This window comes from Dipodomys spectabilis, unplaced genomic scaffold, assembly GCF_019054845.1.
Source record: "Dipodomys spectabilis isolate Male_0828 unplaced genomic scaffold, ASM1905484v1 ptg000087l, whole genome shotgun sequence".
Classification (NCBI taxonomy): domain Eukaryota; kingdom Metazoa; phylum Chordata; class Mammalia; order Rodentia; family Heteromyidae; genus Dipodomys; species Dipodomys spectabilis.
The window spans coordinates 89,227-108,408 of NW_024870764.1; the positions used below are offsets into that span (position 1 = coordinate 89,227).

A 19,182-nucleotide genomic window follows, 5' to 3' on the forward strand; every position below is an offset into this window, starting at 1 on the left:
GGTTGTCATGTATGATTTCTTTTTTATGTGTTTCTGGATTCTGTTGGCTAGAATTTTGTTAAAGACCTTTGCATCAGTGTTCATCAAGGAGATTGGTCTGTAGTTCTCTTTTTTGTTGGATTTTTGCTTGGTTTGGGGATTAGTGTAATATTGGCTTCATAGAATGAGTTTGGGATAGTTCCCTCTGTTTCTATTTCCCAGAAGAGTCTGAGAATTAGAGGTATTATTTACTCTTTAAAGGTCTTATAGAATTCCATAGTGAATCCATCTGGTCCTGGGTTTTCCTTGTTGGAAGACTTCTGATTGCTTCCTCTATCTCATTGTAAGATATTGGCTTATTTAATTGATTTATTTCTTCTTGGTTCAGTTTGGGAAATTTGTATTTCTCTAAGAATTCATCCATTTCTCCTAGGTTTTCTTTCCTTAGTGAGTATGGATTCTGAAAATAAATGTTTATAATTGTTTGGATATCTTGGGTATTTGTTGTAATTTTTCCCATGGCATACCTGATCTTATTGATTTGGGTTTCCTCTCTTCTTTTTGTAGTTAATCTTACCAAAGGTCCATCAATTTTATTTTTTCAAAAAACCGGTTTTTTGTTTTATTAATTTTATTTATAGTTTTCTTAGTTTCTATCTTGTTAATTTTAGCTCTTATTTTGGTTATCTCACTCCATCTAGTAATTTTAGGTACAATTTTTTTCATGCTTTTCTAGCAGTTTTAGTTGCAACGTGAAATTATTTACTTGGTTTGTCACTATTTTCTTGATGTGTGCACTGAGAGTGATACATTTGCCCCTCAGGACTGCTTTTGCTGTGTCTCACAGGTTTCTTTGTGATGTATATTCATTTTTTTTGAATTGTAAGAACTTTTTTTAATTTCTTCAATTTCTTCTGTGACCCAGGTGTTGCTCAGAAGTGTGCTGTTCAATTTCCATGTATTTGAGTAATTTCTACGGTATACTTTGTTGTTGAGAACTAGCTTGATTCCACTTTGATCAGATAGGATACACGGGATTATGTCAATCCCCTTTTATTTGCTTAAATTCCTTGTAGGAACTATGATATGGTCTATTTTGGAGAACATTCCATGAGCTGCTGAGAAGAATGTGTACTGTCGTTTTAGGATGGAAAACTCGGTAGATCTCAACTAGTTCCACTTGAAATATGGCATCGCTTAATTCAGAGGCTTCTTTGCCAATCCTCTGGTTGGTAGACCTGTCCTTTGGTGCGAGTATTATTGTATTTGGAGCTATTTTATTCTGTAAGTTTGAGAATATTTGCTTAACATATTTGGGTGCACCAATGTCTGGAGAGTATAAGTTGATAATGGTAATATCCTCTTCTTGGATTGTTCCCTGTATTAATATGTAGTGTCCTTCTTTGTCTTTTTGTATTGATGTTAATTAAAAGTTTATTTTGTCAGATATCAGGATGGTAACTCCTGCTTTCCTGCTTGGAGAATTTATATGGTAGATCTTTCTCCATCCCTTTACTCAGAGTTTGTTTTTGTTTGGTTGTGAGGTGTGTCTCTTGAAGACACACCTGATGCAATCTGCAGTTCTTTTTCTTTTGATTGGTGAATTGAGCCTGTTAATATTTACGATTATTATAGAGAGATGCAGTGTATTTCCTGTCAATTTCCTGCTTTCTTAAGTTTTTCTTCTTTCCTTTTCTCCTGGGCTTACTAAGTTGGACTTCTAGTGATATCTGTCTGATGAAGATTCCTTGGTCTTGATTGTTTTCTTCAGGTTGTGTTCCTCCTCTCAATATTCTTTGTAGTACTGGTGTATTGTTTATGAACTCATTTAGTTTTTCTTTACTATTAAAAATTTTAGTTTCGGGGCTGGGAAGATGGCTCAGTGGTAGAGCGCTTGCCTTGCAATGCATGAGGCCCTGGATTCGATTCCTCAGCACCACATAAGCAAAAAGAAAAAAGCCGGAAGTGGCGCTGTGGCTCAAGTGGTAGAGTGCTAGCCTTGAGCTGAAGAACTGAGGGACAGCGCCCAGGCCCAGAGTTCAGGCCCCACAACCGGACCCCCCCCCAAAAAAAATTTAGTTTCTCCACTGAATGTGAATGCTAGCCTTGCTGGGTATATCAGTCTGGGCTGGCAGTTATTGGTTCTCAGGGCTCAGATCATACTTTCCCAGGCTTTCCTTGCATTTAGTGTCTGTGTGGAGAGATCTACAGTGATTCTGATTTTTTTCCCATTATAGTGTAGCTCCTTCTTTGTTTTTGCTGCATATAAGATTGTTTCTTTATTATTCAGATCTATCATTTTTACTATAATGTGCCTAGAAGTGTTTCTCCTGGGACCTTGATTGTTAGGTATTCTATATGCTTCTGTTATGTAGGTAAGATGTTTTCTTTTAAGATAGGGAAAATTTTCATTGATAATCTTACTGAATAGGTGTTGCATTCCCTTGCTATGATATTCCTCACCTTTATCCACTACAATTACACAAAGGTTAAACTTCTTGTCACTGTCTGCTTGTTCTTGGATTTCCCTTTGGCATAATTTTTCCTTATCTGTGACTTTTTCCAGTTGCTACATTTTGTCTTCCTTATCTGATATTCTAATTTCCATTTCATTCACTCTGTTAACTATGGCTTCCATTGTGGTTGGCATGGAAGAAATTGAGCCATTTATGGCTTCTATGTTAGTTCTCAGTATTAATCTCATCTCTTAGCAAGGTGAGTGCTGCATCTATTTTTGCATGCATCCCCTGTTTGAAATCCTGCATCTTTTTTGATATTTTGTTTCTGTGTTCTTTAAATTTCTGATCTATTTCTCACTTTAATTCTTGAGTCATTGCCTCCAGTATCTCTTGGATGTAGCATTTGTCTTCCATTCCTGCTTTGTTTCCACTGGGGCTCTCCTCTGGGTGGCTGCTGGCTTTGGGAGGTAGCTTGCTATCCTGGGTATTGATAAATCTTGTAATTTTTCTCTGTGATTTTCACATGGGGCTTCAGGGATTATTGGAGACTAATCTGAAACTCTGACTGTTTTGATTAATAGGTGGCTGTCTTTGCTTGGTTCTGGATTGGTTCCTGGATCAATTGATGAAGCTCAGTCTTGGTCCTGGGTTGGCTGAGAGTCTGGGTTAGGGGAGAGCCCAACATCTAGCTGCAGAGTCTGGGTTAGGGGAGAGCCCAATGTCCAGCTGCTAGTCTGATCCATGTAAGGCTCTCAGCTGTCTGCTGGAGATCACAGGCAGTTCCTACCTTCAGCCAAGGACTAAGCAGCCTAGACTGCTCATGCTTCCTCCTATGGGTGCTCTTGGCAAGACTGGATGTGCTGGATGTGCTCTCCCAGTTGCTAGAGTCTGCTATGAGTTCCTGACTATAATCGGGTGCTGGCAGCCTGAGCTGTCCAATCTCTGGCCCAGGATATACAGGTCAGGCTATGGTGGGATTTTAGCGTCTGGTTCTCCTGCCCTGGACACACAAGTCTTTTGCCATCTTTGGATGCGATTCCCAGGGGGTGCAGTTCCCTGCTTTCACCCCCTCTGCTGAGCTGTGTGCTCAGCTTCTGACTTCAATTGGGACAGGTGGGTTGTGCAACTCAATATCCAGGCCTGGCCCTGGTTCCTGGTCCCCTGCCTGGGGCACACCGGTTGGACCTGTGCTGCTGTGTATCCCACCCGGGGATCCCAGCCTGGGGTACACAGTTCGAATTTCTTGTGCTGCTAGCTGTTGTGGCCTGCAGGCACTGTTCCTGTCTTGGGCATTTAAGCTCCCTCCCAGGGGTGCTCTTGATCAAGCCTGGTGGGCTGGATGTGCTCCACAGTCTGGTGGGGCACTTGCACAGTTCCAAGTTTTAGTGGGGCCTGTAGTCCAGGAGGTGGGGAGGGTCCAAGTCAAGCTCTGAGGGTTACCGCTAGCACTGGTCTCCTTTGGGGGGGAGAATGCTGTCCCCAGAGGGTATTCACCCTGGATCTAGTTGGAAACTCTCCAGCAGTGCTGTGGCAGATTGCTGTTTCTGTATGATGTAGGTCACCACTGTGATCTGCATTTGGTTGAGATACTTGTGGGCTGTGCTGGGTGGTAGCCGCTCTGGGTCTATGTTTCTCCCTGTCACTGCCTCTGTTGATACTGTCTGGGTCAGTGCCATGAGTGTTTTTTGTGCTGGCCACTGGTGGAGAGGTGGGCAAGGGGTCTTTGCACAGGTTCTGAACTCTGAGGTTTCTGCTTCTGTTTGATCTCTCCAGGTCATCACTGGAACCTTGGGAGTCTTCTGCACTGGCGTTCTTTGGACAGACCCCTGTAGTTCTGGGGTTCCCCCCTTGGCTGTGAGGCTGAGTGGTTTTGGCTGGATGTGGTAGCGCTGCTCTGATGAGGGATGGGGGAAGGGTCTTTGTGCAGGTTCCGAGCTCTGAGGTTTCTCTATTTGCAATCAGCAGCTCTGTCACCAGCACCTTGGGCATCTTCTGCACTGGCATTCTGCAGATGACCAACTGTGGTTCTGGGGTCTCCGGCAGCCTGGCTGGGCTGGCCGCAGTTTGGTGCAGATCTGCGCAGCTAGCAAGGATTGGGGGAAGGGTCTTGGCACTTTTCCATTTTGAAATTCGTCCTTTTCTTTCTTTTTTTTCACCTCCTATTTTTCTCTGGGTATTCATCTTTTTGCTGTTGTCAGTTTCTTGGGGAAATTAAGCATTGGAACTCAAACTCTCTATTTGGTTGGAGAGCTGTGGTGTTTCCCTATTGTCCCATCACCATCTTGGCACCCCTCCAGGCCACATCTTTTTTGTGTGTGGGAGTCCTGAGGTTTGAACTCGGAGCATGAACAATGTCCCTGAGCTTTTTTTTTTTATTTGCTCAAGGCTAGCACACTACCACTTGTGCCACAGCTCCACTTCTGGTTTTTGGGTGGCTAATTGGGCATAAGAGTCTCACAATGGGGGCTGAGAAGGTGGCTCAGTGGTAGAGCGCTTGCCTTGCATGCATGAGACCCTGGGTTCAATTCCTCAGCACCACATAAGCAAAAAGAAAAAAGCCAGAAGTGGCGCTGTGGCTGAAGTGGTAGAGCGCTAGCCTTGAGCTGAAGAGCTGAGGGACAGCGCCCAGGCCCAGAGTTCAGGCCCCACGACCAGACCCCCCCCCCCCCCTAAAAAAAAAGAGTCTCACAATGTTCTGAATCTTGGTTGTTTCTGTGGTGATCTTTCTGGCCCAGGCTGTGATCCTCAGATCTCAGCCTCTAAAACAGCTAAGAATCCAGCCCTCAGAGAAAAGAGCCCACCTTGAAGTTGCTGAATTTCTGGAATTGTTTGGAGATGGTTAGCATTAGCCTCTTTTTTTTGGCTAGTCCTGGGGCTTGAACTTAGGGCCTGAGTACTCTCTCTGAGCTTCTTTTGCCCAAGGCTAGCACTCATACCACTTGAGCCATAGTGCCACATCCAACTTTTTCTGTTTATGTGGTACTGAGGAATAGAACCCAGGGCTTCATGCTAGGCAAGCAGTCTACCACTAAGCCACATTCTCAGCCCCAAGCCCCTCAGATTCTTTTTTTTTTGTCAGTCATGGGGCTTGAACTCTGGGCCTTAGCACTGTCCCTGTGCTCTTCAGCTCAAGGCATGCGCTTTACCAATTAAGCCACAGCACCACTTCCAGTCTTCTGGTGATTAATTGGAAATAAGAGTTTCAAGGACTTTCCTTGCCAGGGCTGGCTTTGAACTGCAATCCTCAGATCCAAGCCTCCTGAGTAGCTAGGATTACAGGCATGAGTCACCAGTGCCCAGCTGCCCCTCAGATTCTTAAATGCCATTTCCATGGAGGAGCATGGTCCCAGGGTCAGTCTTCTTTTTTTTGCTTTGCTGTCTCTTTATTCCTTAGGTGACATATCCCTTTATCCTTTCTGGGGCCTTTTATTCTTCTTACTCCACTCCTACCCCATCCTTAGATACTTGCCTTGTATATCCAAGTGTTTTAATGTCTTTCTTATTTATTCTAATCCTCCATATACAGTCCTTATTCCTTACGCTTCCTACCATGGCAACTAAAAGTATTTGTGTTATATTCTTTTGTTGTTGTTGTTGGTCATGGGGCTTGAACTCTGGACCTGGACGCTGTCCCTGAACTCTTCAGCTTAAGGCGAGCACTCTACCACTTGAGCCACAGTGCTACTTCCAGTTTTCTGAGTGGTTTATTGGAGATAAGAGTCTTATGGACTGTCTTGCTGGGCTGGCTTTGAACCATGATCCTCAGCTCTCAGCCTCCTGAGTAGCTAAGATTATAGGCATGAGCCACTGGCACCCAGCTTGTGTTATATTCTTTTAAAACCCATCTACTGACATGTGTGATGCTGGGGGCTGAACTTATGGTATCATGCATGCCAAGCACATACTCTACCCCCTAAAGCCCACCCTCATACAATGCAGTGGCATTAATTACTCCTGCATATGTGGCTCCTTCTCATTCTCCATCTCACAAAGAAAAGCATACAAGTTTAAATGTAAGGTACCTGAGGCTTTTACTTATATAGTTTTAGAAAGCCCCCAGAATTAAAAACCTATTTTTAAAAAATAGTTAACTTTTAAATTGAAAAAAAAAATATATATATATATATACATACATACGTATGTAGTACATAGATACTACAACATGATATTTGAAATCTGTATACATTAAGGACCCATTTCTTATTGTGTGACTATTGAGTGCTTACTTGATTAGAAGAGAGAAACTATATACTGATTTGAATGGAGAAAGTTTAACTTAAATATCTTTAGCTATAGTAAGATTGGGAGTGACAAAGAATTAATGAGTAAAGAGAAGCCTAGACAATAAAGGAATAGCAGATGCAGGCATAGCCAATTCTAGGGATTTGTGTCAGTCCATTTTTGGTTACCATGACAAAATACTGAACACTCAACTTTCAAACATGAATCCTTTGGGAAGGTGTACTTAAATGATATCCAAACCGTAGTAGGATACAACTGAGTATGGAATAGTCAGGGAAGAGGCTCACCTAGATCCCAAGAGTGAGATCCAGACTTTGTAGGGAGGGCACAGCCATTGTTCATGGCATGGCACAAGAGTTGCTCTTGTGCCACACTGCCAGAACTTGCTGGAAAACTGCCCTCTCAGCTTCCAGAGAAAGCTCTTCATGTAGAAGGTGTCACTGGAGACATTCTACAACAAATCATTTAAAAGGTCTATCACGGAAAGGTGTTAAGTTCTGGGCACTGCTATCTACAATGCACTATAGGGGCTTGAAGCTGGAGTAGCTACCAGCACTGTCCATGTTGAGTGCTCAGGAAGCCATAGGAGCTATAGGGTCTGGATGCTAAAGAAGTCATTCATGCACACTGCAGGAGCTGAGCTCAGAGAAGCCACCCACGCTACAAACCTGACTGCCAGGGATGCTGTGTGTGCATCAGGAACCAGATGGTAAAAGCCACTTGTGTTGCAAGAGCCTAGTGCGAGACCAGCTGTCCTGGCTAGAGGAGCTTGATGAGTGAGCCCCCCACCCCACACTCCAGAACCAAGAAGCAAAGCAATCTTCTCCTACAGTGTCTCTCCAGCACCCTCCACTGACAAAGCTTAACAGTGGGCACGCTGGAATAAAAAATTACTTAAGAAGATCCCAGATCTGTTTTTGTGGAGCAGATAAGAAAAGGTGAATTTGGAGTTGAGAGGTAATGAATTGATAACATCTATGCCTCAGTTTTCTAAAGTCAAATATAGAAACTATATAGTAAATGTAAATTTATTGAATTTAGGTAGATAGAGGTAGGTATTTTATTCCTACCTCTATTCAGAAGGATTTTCAAGCATCTGTTCAGTAGAATTAAAAGGATTATATGTTATATTTGGAAAGGAAAGACAACTATATTAAATATTAGCACTCTCAGTCTTTGAGTTTTAGTTCTTCCGGGTATAACATTAAATTGTGCCAAATAAAGTGTGAATATGAGCCAGAAGTGTGGCTCAGTGATAGATCTCTTGCGTAGCAAGTACAAGGCTCTGAGTTCAAATCCCACTACTACCAAAAATAATTTTTCATTCCCTACTGAATGTCAGTATGAGTGGTATAATGTCAGCATTATAAATTCATAACAAGTATAACCTCTATGAAGGTATACTGGAATTGGAACTAATATTGAGGATAGCTGACTTTGATTATGCACAGAGAAACAAAACAAGAAGATAAATATAGATGTGAATCTTCTCTTACATAAGAATTCTGAGTGCTGGCTTTAGTAGCACATACACTAAAATTAGGACAATACAGAGTAGACTAATTAGCTTGGTCACTGTGAAAGGATAACATGCAGATTCATGAAAGGTTCCATATTTTTGTGAAGTAAAGTCAAGTTCAGGAGGACAAAGGTCATATATTTTCTCTCATAGGTGAATGCTAGACCGAAAAAATAAACATATACATAAACATAAACAGGATTGTATGTATATGTCTGTGCAACGTGATTGCAGCATATGCATGTTCACCTTACTATGATAAAGACCTTTTAAACAGTAACTATGCACTTAATCAAAACTGGATGTTAGGGAGATGAAACAGGTCATGTCCAAAATGTAGGTACTACTAGGAAGGGGTAGGCAAATAAAGATTTAAAGGAAGGTGAATCTGGTCAAAATATCTTATTTGTGAGGATAGAACAATGAAGCTTTTTTTTTTTTTGTCAATCGTGGGTCTTGAACTCTGGGCCTGGCACTGTCCCTGAGTTCTTCAGCTCAGTGCTAGCTAGGATTACAGGTGTGAGCCACTGGCACCTGGCCAATGAAGCTTTTTGAGACTGGTTCAGGAAGGAAAGGGAGAAGAGAAAGAGTGACAGAAGGGGTGAGTCTGAACAAGGTACATCATATTCATATATAGACTAGTCAAAATGAAACCTCTTTTTTTTGGGGGGGGGTCCGGTTGTGGGACCTGAACTCAGGGCCTGGGCACTGTCCCTCAGCTCTTCAGCTCAAGGCTAGCACTCTACCACTTGAGCCACAGCACCACTTCCAGCTTTTTTTTTTCTGCTTATGTGGTGCTGAGGAATCGAACCCAGGGCCTTAAGCATACAAGGCGAGCGCTCTACCACTGAGCCACCTTCCCAGCCCCATGAAACCTTCTTGTATAAACTAATTGATGCCAAAGAGAAGAAAAAGAAGCCAGGGCCAGGCACTGGTGGCTCATGCCTGTAATCCTAGCTACTCAGGAGGCTGAGTTCTGAGGATCATGGTTCAAAGCCAGCCTGGGCAGGAAAGTCCATGAGACTCTTATCTCCAGTTAACCACCAGAAAACCGGAAGTGGTACTGTGGCTCAAATGGTAGAGTGCTCACCTTGAGCTGAAGAGCTCAAGGAACTGTCCTTGAGGACAGGCCTAGAGTTCAAGCCCCATGACCAACCGCCCCCCCCCACAAAAAAGAAGAAGCCAGATGCTGTTGGCTTATGTCTGTAATCCTAGCTACTTAGGAAGCTGAGATCTGAGGATTATGGTTCAAAGGCAGCCTGAGCAGGAAAGTCTGTGAGACTCTTATAGATTTTTATTAACCACCAAAAAGCCAGAAGTAGAGGAATGGCTAAAGTAGTAGAGCACTTACCTTAAGCAAAAAAGCTCAGAGACAGTGACTAGGCCCTGAGTTCAAGCCCTAGAACTGGTACAAATTAAAAAAAAGAAAAGAAAAAAATCTGTGGTGAAGTGGTTAACTCTGTGGTGAACAAATTTAACTCTGATGCTGGTGGATCTTTCGGGGACAATGTTTCAAGTCACTGTTCTACAATCCTCTAGGATGTTATGAGCAGCACCATTATTTTGGGGGTCACTGTGGAGTTCAATGGGAAGGGGAAAGAGGGAAAAGTTGGCTATTTGTTCACAGTTGTAAAGTTTACCCAGAACGTCACATGTCCCTTCTGCTTTTACCCCAGTCATAATTTTCCTTTGTGTCATTTTCACTTTTGCTCTTCTTTTTAGGTAAGGCTATTTGGAAAAGTAAACAGCAGGAAATTTCTGGAGAGGTTCCATTTCACTGTGAGACATTTGATCTACCCACAGAAAATTCCTTATGTTCCATTTTAGAACTGCGGCAAGAGAATGACCAGAGAGAGCAATGTCAGGAAAACCCACAAAACCCTTTAAGCCATGTCAAAGTATTGATTAAGGACAAGGCTTATGACTGTCAAAACATGGGAAAAATAATTCACAGAACTACCAAGTTTATTCCCCTAATTAAAGGACTCCATCACTGTGGCACATCTGAAACAAGATTGAAGCATATTTTAAACTTATATAGTCAGAGTAGAATCACTCCAGAAAAGAACCCTGACAAAATTTTTGGAAGTTCACATAGCTCTTACTCAACTAAGAATGACCAGGCTAACATGGGAGCAACTTCCTATGAATATAATCAATGTGAAAGTTACCTCAGCCAAAAACAAGCTTTCAAACTCCATCAAGAAATATATCCTGGAGTGAAGCTTCATGTATATAATGAATATGTAAAGATCTTCCCTCAGAAGCTGATTGAGCATCAGGACATTCATGCTATAGAAAAATCCTATGAGGGCAACCAAGATGAGAAAGTATTCACTCCAAAACCCCACACTGACATACACCAGGGTGTTTCTAGAGGAAAGAAACCCCATCTATGTACTCAGTGTGGGAAGTCTTTTACCCTCAAGTCAAACCTCACTACACATCAGAAAATCCACACTGGGCACAAACCCTTTAAATGCAATGAATGTGGAAAAGCCTTTTTGCAGAAATCTGATCTCTTTAGACATCTGAAAATACATACAGGAGAAAAACCTTATGAGTGCAGTGAATGTGGAAAAGCCTTTTTCCAGAAATCAGATCTCTTTAGACATCTGAGAATTCACACAGGAGAAAAACCTTTTGAATGCAACGAATGTGGAAGAGGCTTCTCGCAGAATTCCGACCTCAGTGTCCATCTCAGGACCCATACTGGGGAGAAGCACTATGAATGCAGAGAGTGCAGCAAAGCTTTCACAAGAAAATCAACCCTTAAGATGCACCAGAGAATTCACACTGGAGAGAAGCCTTATGTGTGCATGGAATGTGGCCAGGCCTTCATCCAGAAATCACATTTCAACATGCACTGGAGGATTCACACTGGAGAGAAGCCTTATGAGTGCAGTGACTGTGGGAAGTCCTTCACTAAGAAGTCCCAGCTCCATGTGCATCGAAGAGTCCACACAGGAGAGAAGCCCTATGTTTGTACTGAATGTGGAAAGGTCTTTACTCATAGGACAAATCTCACCACACATCAGAAAACTCACACTGGAGAGAAACCTTATATATGTGCCGAATGTGGGAAGGCCTTTTCAGATCATTCTAATCTCATCAAACACCAGAAGACTCATAGTAGAGAGAAACCCTATGAATGTAACGGCTGTGGAAAAGCATTTGTATGGAAGTCACGTCTTAAAATCCATCAGAAATCTCATATGGGAGAGAGACACTATACATGCAAGGAATGTGGGAAAGCCTTTATCCAGAAATCAACACTAAATGTGCATCAGAGAATCCATACAGGAGAGAAGCCCTACATTTGTCCTGAGTGTGGGAAGGGCTTCATACAAAAATCCCATTTCATTGTACACCATAGAATTCACACTGGAGAGAAGCCTTATGAGTGCAGTGATTGTGGGAAATGCTTCACTAAGAAGTCACAGCTTCGGGTGCATCAGAAAATCCACACAGGGGAGAAACCCTATGTATGTGCTGAGTGTGGAAAGGCCTTCACTGATCGGTCCAATCTCATAGCACATCAGAAAATTCATACCAGGGAGAAACCCTATAAGTGCAGTGACTGTGGGAAATCTTTCACCTGGAAGTCACGCCTCAGTGTACATCAAAGATCGCATACTGGAGAGAGGCATTATGGGTGCAGCAAGTGTGGGAAAGTCTTTATGCAGAAAGCAACACTAAGTATGCACCAGCTAATTCATACAGGGAAGAAGCCCTACTCATGTACTGAGTGTCAGAAGGCCTTCACTGACAGATCAAACCTCATGAAACACCAGAAAACCCACAGTAGAGAAAAACTGTAAAGCCATTGAATGAGAGAGCCTTTGACTAGAAATCACAATGTGCCTAGCCTTCATTGGCTCAGCCTAGCAGCAACATTTCATGCTTCAGTCATAGTACAGAGTAAGCCGAGGTGGTGACTTGAGTGAACAGAGGCATCGGTGCCAAAAATGTCCTCTTGTTGTCTGAAAATACAAGTTCTATAGAAACCACAATGTGCCTGCATCAGTTTGGCTTAGTGGGGAAGAACATTTCATGCTGCAATCATGGTACAGGGGAAGTAGAGGTGGTGAGTTCAGTGAACAGAGGCAAATGGTGTTAAAACATCCTTCTGTTGACTAGAAATACAAGTTCCAGCTTTGTTCCAGTTGACACAGTTATTTGCATAGGGAGCTCTTTTATGTATTTTATTATGTTGGTCATGGGGCTTGAACTCTTGGTCTGGGCGCTGTCCCTTGGCTCTTCTGCTCAAGGCTAGTGCTCTACCACTTGAGCCACAGAGCCACTTCCGGTTTTCTAGTGGTTTATTGGAGATAAGAGTCTCATGGACATTCCTGCTAAGGCTGGCTTTGAACCAGGATCCTCAGATCTCAGCCTCCTGAGTAGCTAGGATTACAGGCATGAGCCAATAGCACCTGGGCTGCTGCTGCTGCTGCTGCTTTTTTTTTTTTTTTTTTGGTCTATCGTGGGGCCTGAACTCTGGGCTTGGGAGCTGTCCCTCAGCTCAAGGCTAGTGCTCTATTGCTTGAGCCATAGCACCACTTCTGGCTTTTTCTGCTTATGTGGTGCTAAGGAATTGAACCCATGCCCTTATGCATGCAACACAAGCACTCTACTACTGAGCCACCTTCTCAGCCCAATGCCCGGCTTCTTTTATGTATTTTGGTGGTGCTGGAATCAAACACAGGTCCCAATGTGTCTGCTAGGCAAGCATTCTACCATTGAACCAAATATGGGAAGGCCTTGATTGATACAGGGGCTCTCAAACTCCTCAAAATGATGAAATAAAGACCTGAGATGACTTGTCATCTACTCTTTATTTTTGTTGGTCCTTGGGCTTGAACTCAGGGCCTGGGCACTATCTCTGAGCTTTTGTGCTCAAGGCTAGTGCTCTACCACTTGAGCAGTTTCCAGCTTTATGGTTAATTAGAGATAAAAGTCTCACTGAGGCCAGGCACTGGTGTCTCACACCTGTAATACTAGCTCCTCAGGAGGCTGAGATCTAAGGATCATGATTCAAAGCCAGCCTGAGCAAGAAAGTCCATGAGACTCTTATCTCCAAATAACCAACAGGAAACTGGAAGTATAGCTATGACTTAAAGTGGTAGAGTGCTAGCCTTGAGCAAAAGAACTCAGGGATAGTGCCCAGACTGAGTTTAAGCCCTATGCCCTGTTTAAAAATAGTCTCACTGACTTTGCTTCCTGGGCTGGCTTCGCACTTCAATCCTCAGAATCTCAGCTTCCTGAGTAGCTAGGATTACAGGTGTGAACTACTAGCACCTGGCCATGCTATATAGTTTTTTAAAGCAAAACAAATTTTTAAGTTTGGTTTTATGGATAGGGAAATACAGACATGTTCTAGCTTGTATTACAAAACTATATTCATTAAAGGCTACAGCTTGGTTAATGTCCAGGGCATGCCTCACAGGCCCTATGCCCTCTAATCTGTGTCCCCCAAGGTATCATTTACATGCACCCCAGCATAAGCTCTCTGAGTCTTAGTAATTGTCCCTATGGCAGGGGAACTGGGCCATAGCAGGGTGGGTACAATCTGATCCATTGACAGCTGTTTTTCCTGGAGATGCTTGTGTGAAAAAACAAATCATGGAGAAACTGAATTTTGATATATAAAAATTTGTTTTTCTTTCAGTTTGGTTAAGATGTATTCATTTTTTTCATGCACAATAAATGTGGTTTATGTAAATTGCTATGAATTGGGCTGCTGCATTGTACTTGTAGGTTTTTTTTCTTTTTTTGTCTTAATACTCCAAGACATCAATTTCAGTTAGGTCCTAATATACACATTTGCTACTGATGGTTACAGTAACACATCAATATCTCCTTTTAAGCTGGGTACTTGTGGCTCATGCCTGTAATCCTAGCTACTCAGGAGGCTGAGATCTGAGGATCACAGTTCAAAGCCAGTCTGGGCAGAAAAGTCTATGTGACTCTCATCTCCAATAAACTGTTTAGAAAAAGACAGAAGTGGCACTATGGCTCAAGTGATAGAGCACAAGGAGACTCAGGGACAGTGCCTGGGCCCTCAGTTCAAGCCCCAGGATTGACCAAAAAAATCTTCTATTACAACTCAAAAACTTGAAAACCAGAATACAGTTATCTCTCCTAATTATTATCCAATTTCTTAACTACCCAATATTGTTTTATATGCCTTCAAATTGCTATATTATATCACACAGACTTGTTTTATATGCTTTCAAATTGCTATATTACATCACACAGACTGTAAGTTTGTAAAATAGAAGACAAGAGACAGTGCTGAGAATGTGGCTTAGTGGTAGAGTGCTTGCCTTGCATGCACAAAGCCCTGGGTTCGATTCCTCAGTACCACATAAACAGAAAAAGCCAGAAGTGGCACTGTGGCTCAAGTGGTAAGAGTGCTAGCCTTGAGCAAAAGCTCAAGACAGTGCCCAGGCCCTGTGTTCAGGCTCCAGGACATGCAAAAATAAGGAAAAGGAAAGAAAGAAAAAAACCTCGTTTCCATTTCCTGGAGCTCATTTCAATAAATATAATTTTGTATTATCAGATGCATGTAGGCATTTTGCATTTGTGTTCCTCTCCTAAGGGTAGCCTCCTTTGGTCTCACTGTATGTGAATACCTAGAGTCCTGTTTAATTTTTCATTTCCTGCTGCATTTTGGAACTAACTTCTGCATATGAACGAAAACATGCATCATTTGTTTCTCTGAGCTCGGCTTACCTAAACATGATTTGTTCTAGATCTATCAATTTCCCTGCAAATGACTAATGGCTATGCATATTTCTATATTTTTCTGGATCCACTCATCTATTCTTCCTACTTCTTGTGAGTTCATACACTTATGAGTTAAGGCCACTGCTGTTCTGATTTCTGCCACTATAGAGTTCTTTTGTTGGGCTGAGTACCCAGGATGTAGAGCAAGTGCTTGACAAGGCCTGAATTCAAACCCCAGGGTTGCTCCCCACCAGGAAAAGGAAACAATGGATTCCTTTTATATAGGTTTGACATTTTCCATAATAAACTCTAGAATATCAAATCTGATTTTTAAATGGGTGAGCTAATTACTGGATAATTGTTGAGATGCCATTTTGGGTATAATGTACAGAAAATACAGTAAGTATAATATGTATAATATGTATATTCAAGTATATGCTGTACTATAGAATATTTGATGATCAACTCAGATATCCTGGGCCATCATAAATGAGAAAGTCAGGAAAAAATGTAAAAAAGCAATTTGTCATTAATTTACTGTAGTATAGAGCTACTGAATGCTGAAAATATTCATTCTGACTTATCAAAAAAAGTTAAGTTGCACCATTATAGGGGTACACCTATAATTACAGCTAATTGGGAGGCAGAGGTAGATCATGAGGCCATTCCAGGCAAAAACTTGAGACCCTATTTGAAAAACAAAGTAAAAGCAAAAAAGACTGGGGGGATGCCTCAAGTGGTATAGTACTTGTTTGGGTAGTATGAGATCCTAAGTGTCTACTCTCATGAGGGTGGTCAATAAGAAACATTTGCATTTTCAGTCAAATAGGAAAATGATCCTGAATGGAATATGGTGCACACAGCCTAGTGATCATCTGGACAAGAAAAAAGAATATTGCAACTGAGTACCAGTAGCTCATGCTTGTAATCCTACCTACTGAGACTGAGATCTGAGGATCCCAGTTCAAAGCCAGCTCTGGCAGGAAAGTCCAGGAGACTCATTTCCAATTAAACATAAAAAGAGCTAGAAGTGGAGCTGTGGCTCTAGTAGTAGAGTGCTAGCCTTGAGAGAGAGAGAGAGAGAGAGAGAGAGAGAGAGAGAGAGAGAGGAAAAACAAGTTCTGGAACAGCATTAAGGCCCTGAGGTCAAACCCAAGGACCAGCACCAAAAAAAAAAGTATTGCTCACATAAGACAAAAATATTTTGTGAGATATGACACATATGTGCATACACATAATGCAAATAACTGAAAGCTTCTATTAAAGACTTAGAAGGGCTGGTGATTCGGGAAATGGAAAGTTTCTCAAATTGCCCCTAGAGCGAAGATTAATAATTAGAAGTATAATAGAATTTGGAGACAGGACACAAAAACCACCGAGTTATTTTAACATATAGAACTTATTTTTAATAATTTTTAAGTAGTTATAGCACTGTTAACAGTGTAACTGAAAAGACAATAACAATATTTATCATGAAGGTAGTAACTGCAGGAAGCAGTCAGGCTCAGAGCAAAGTCAGAATTATAAAAATTAGCTGGGCTTGATGGTGCATAGCTGCAATCCCAACACTCAGTTGGTGGTGGTGGTGGTAAAAGGATCAAGAGAGTTCAAGACTAGTCTGGTCTTCATAATGAAACCCTGTCTCAAAAAATAAAATAGAGAGGAAAGAGAGAGTATAGAAGAGTTAAAGTTGTGCACCAGTGGCTCACACCTGAATTGCTAGCTACTCAAGAGGCTGAGATCTGAAGATCACAGTTTTCAAACTTTTGCTTCAGCAAAAAAAGAAAGTCTTCATGACCCTTATCTACGATTAACCAGCAAAATGCTAGAAGTGGACGTGTAACTCAAGTGTAGAATGCCTGGTATGAGTAGAAAGCCAAGTGTGAGTGTAAAGCCCTGAGTTGAAGCTCCAATATCAGCTTTAAAAAAGAGAGGGATCCCATGTACCTAGGATTCCAGTTGTAAGGAAACAGCACCAGCCTGCTGATGCTTGTCTCAGAGAAAGAGAGAGGTGGGGTCCCATACTGGCTGTGAGTGCTGGGCTACTGCAAATTGCATGAGGCTTCTAGAGCAATGACCTCTGTTTCCCAGTGGACACTGAGATGAAGAGGGGGCTCACAGGAAGGGGAAAGGAGCAAGAACCTCATCTCCAGCCGTGAAGTTTACATTTATTTTCTCTTACCGAGCAAGCCCAGCAGGGAATGCCTGGTAAGAGAGAAATGTGAGTCCTCCAGGAGAGTCTAGAAGTTGAATTTTTTTTGCCAGTCCTGGGGCTTGAATTCAGGGCCTGGGCATTGTTCCTGAGCTTCTTTTGGCCAAGGCTAGCACTCTACCATTTGAGCCACAGGGCCACTTCTGGCTTTTTCTGTTTATGTGGTACTGAGAAATTGAACCCAGGGCTTCATACATGCTAGGCAAGCACTCTACCACTAAGCCACATTCCCAGCCCCTAGAAGTTGAATTTGGATCTGGAAAACAACAGCTTAGTAACTGGCACAAGGCTATACCCTATGGCCCCCACAGTACCACTTCTAGGTTTAGACCCGAAACACAAAATGATATGATGTTCAGTGGAAAGTGGAGAGAGGAATAAACAGACCCAACCTTATTTATCAATATGGATAGGTCTTGGGACAATAACACCACATAAGAAAACCCAGATGTCAAACTTTAGTGCAATGCTATTTGTGCATGTTTAACATGACAGTATAGTATTCGTTATATATTGCACACCCCATACTACACAAAAGTCTCAAAGTTGACTTATGTAGCCCTTCTGTAATCACCTTTATAATAACAATAAAATAATTTTTAAACGTTCTCAAAGTACATTAAAATTCTAGAAGTTGAAAAATCCCTCAACTCTTGAGGAAAGTCAAAGTATTATCACCTTTGAATGGATGGTAATTAATACATCACACCAGCAAAAGAAAGAGTTAACTAAATTTAAAAAAGAATAGTTCAGGAGAAGACATTGCAACACCCATGGATAAAGAAAGGAGTCTTCTGGTGTTCTGTGAGTTGCACTTGGTGGTAGAAAGCCTTACCACACACCTGACACCCAAAGGGCCTCTCTCCAGTGTGAATCCTCTGATGCTCTACTAGGTGCATTCTCACATGGAAAGCGTTTCTGCACTTGCTGCAGAAGCCCTTTGGCTTCTCTCCTGTGTGAATTCTCCAGTGTTGGCAAAGGGATCTTTTTATGGTAAAGACTTTCCCACATTCCTTACATTCATAGTGTTTCTCCCCTGAATGTATTCGCTGGTGCTCAGTGAGACAGGTTTTCACAGAGAAAGCCTTCCCACAGTTATGACATGCTTAAGGCTTCTCTCTGGTGTGAATTCTCTGGTGGATGCCCAGAGATGAGTATCCCCTGAAAGATTTCCCACACTGGTTACATTGATAGGGTTTTCACCGGTGTGGATTCTCTGATAACTAATGAGGGCACTTCTCACTCGGAAGAATTTCCCACAGTCTCCACACGCATATGAGTACTTGAAGGATTTCTTTGCACCAAAGCTTTTCCCACAGTAACTACATTCACAGGGCTTCTCCCCTGTGTGTGTTCTTTGGTGATGAGTGAGAGAGATCTTGACTCAGAATTTTTTTCCCACATTCACTGCACTCATAAGGTTTCTCCCATGTGTATTCTCTGGTGACTGGTGAGTCAAATTTTCCATGAAGCTTTTCCTACATTCTGTGCATTTAAAGAGCCACTCTGCTGCGTGTGTTCTCCCACATAGAATGAATTGTGACTTCCTGCCAAAAGCTTTGCTGCACTCCTGACATTGGAAGGGCTTCTCCCCAGTGCGAGTTTTCTGCTGAGTCTTGAGGGAAAACTTTGTAAGGAAGGGTTTTGCACACTCCACACTCATAGGCCTTTTCCCCTTTGTGTTTTTTTCATATGTACCACAAGGTGGATTTCCAACGGTATACCTTTGCACACTCACAACATTCAAAGCTGCTTCTTCCTAAGGGGGTTCTAATCACACCTGTTTCTTTGTGGGAGCTTTGTCCCTCTCTGTTGAGCTCCACAGTTGCATTCAGAGGTTGACTTCTCTCATCCTCAAGAAGATGGTCATTCAGGCTGATGGCATTATCCCCAACAGAACTGTTGCCATGCTGCAGTAACTGTGAGCCTGCGTGCATACACCCCTGCATGTGCATGCCAGGACGGGGGCTTGAACTCAGGGTCTTTCAGTCTTGCTTGGCCTTTTGCTTAAGGCAGGTATGCTAACACATGGCCCCACCTCC

At 42.3% G+C, this 19,182-nt stretch overlaps 1 protein-coding gene and 1 non-coding gene across 2 annotated transcripts in view; both read left to right on the forward strand.

Moving 5' to 3' along the window:
- Positions 1 to 12,410, forward strand: part of Znf41 (zinc finger protein 41) — a 42,644-nt gene extending 30,234 nt beyond the window's left edge. The window contains exon 5 of the mRNA XM_042684461.1: positions 9,922 to 12,410. Within this exon, the coding sequence (XP_042540395.1) occupies positions 9,922 to 12,020 (2,099 nt within the window). The 3' untranslated portion in view covers positions 12,021 to 12,410. The remainder of the gene's footprint in view (positions 1 to 9,921) is intronic.
- On the forward strand, positions 8,190 to 8,300 carry LOC122111759. Its single transcript, XR_006148044.1, has one exon. It is a non-coding gene; the product is annotated as a U6 spliceosomal RNA (small nuclear RNA).
- Positions 12,411 to 19,182: the final 6,772 nt, after the last annotated feature.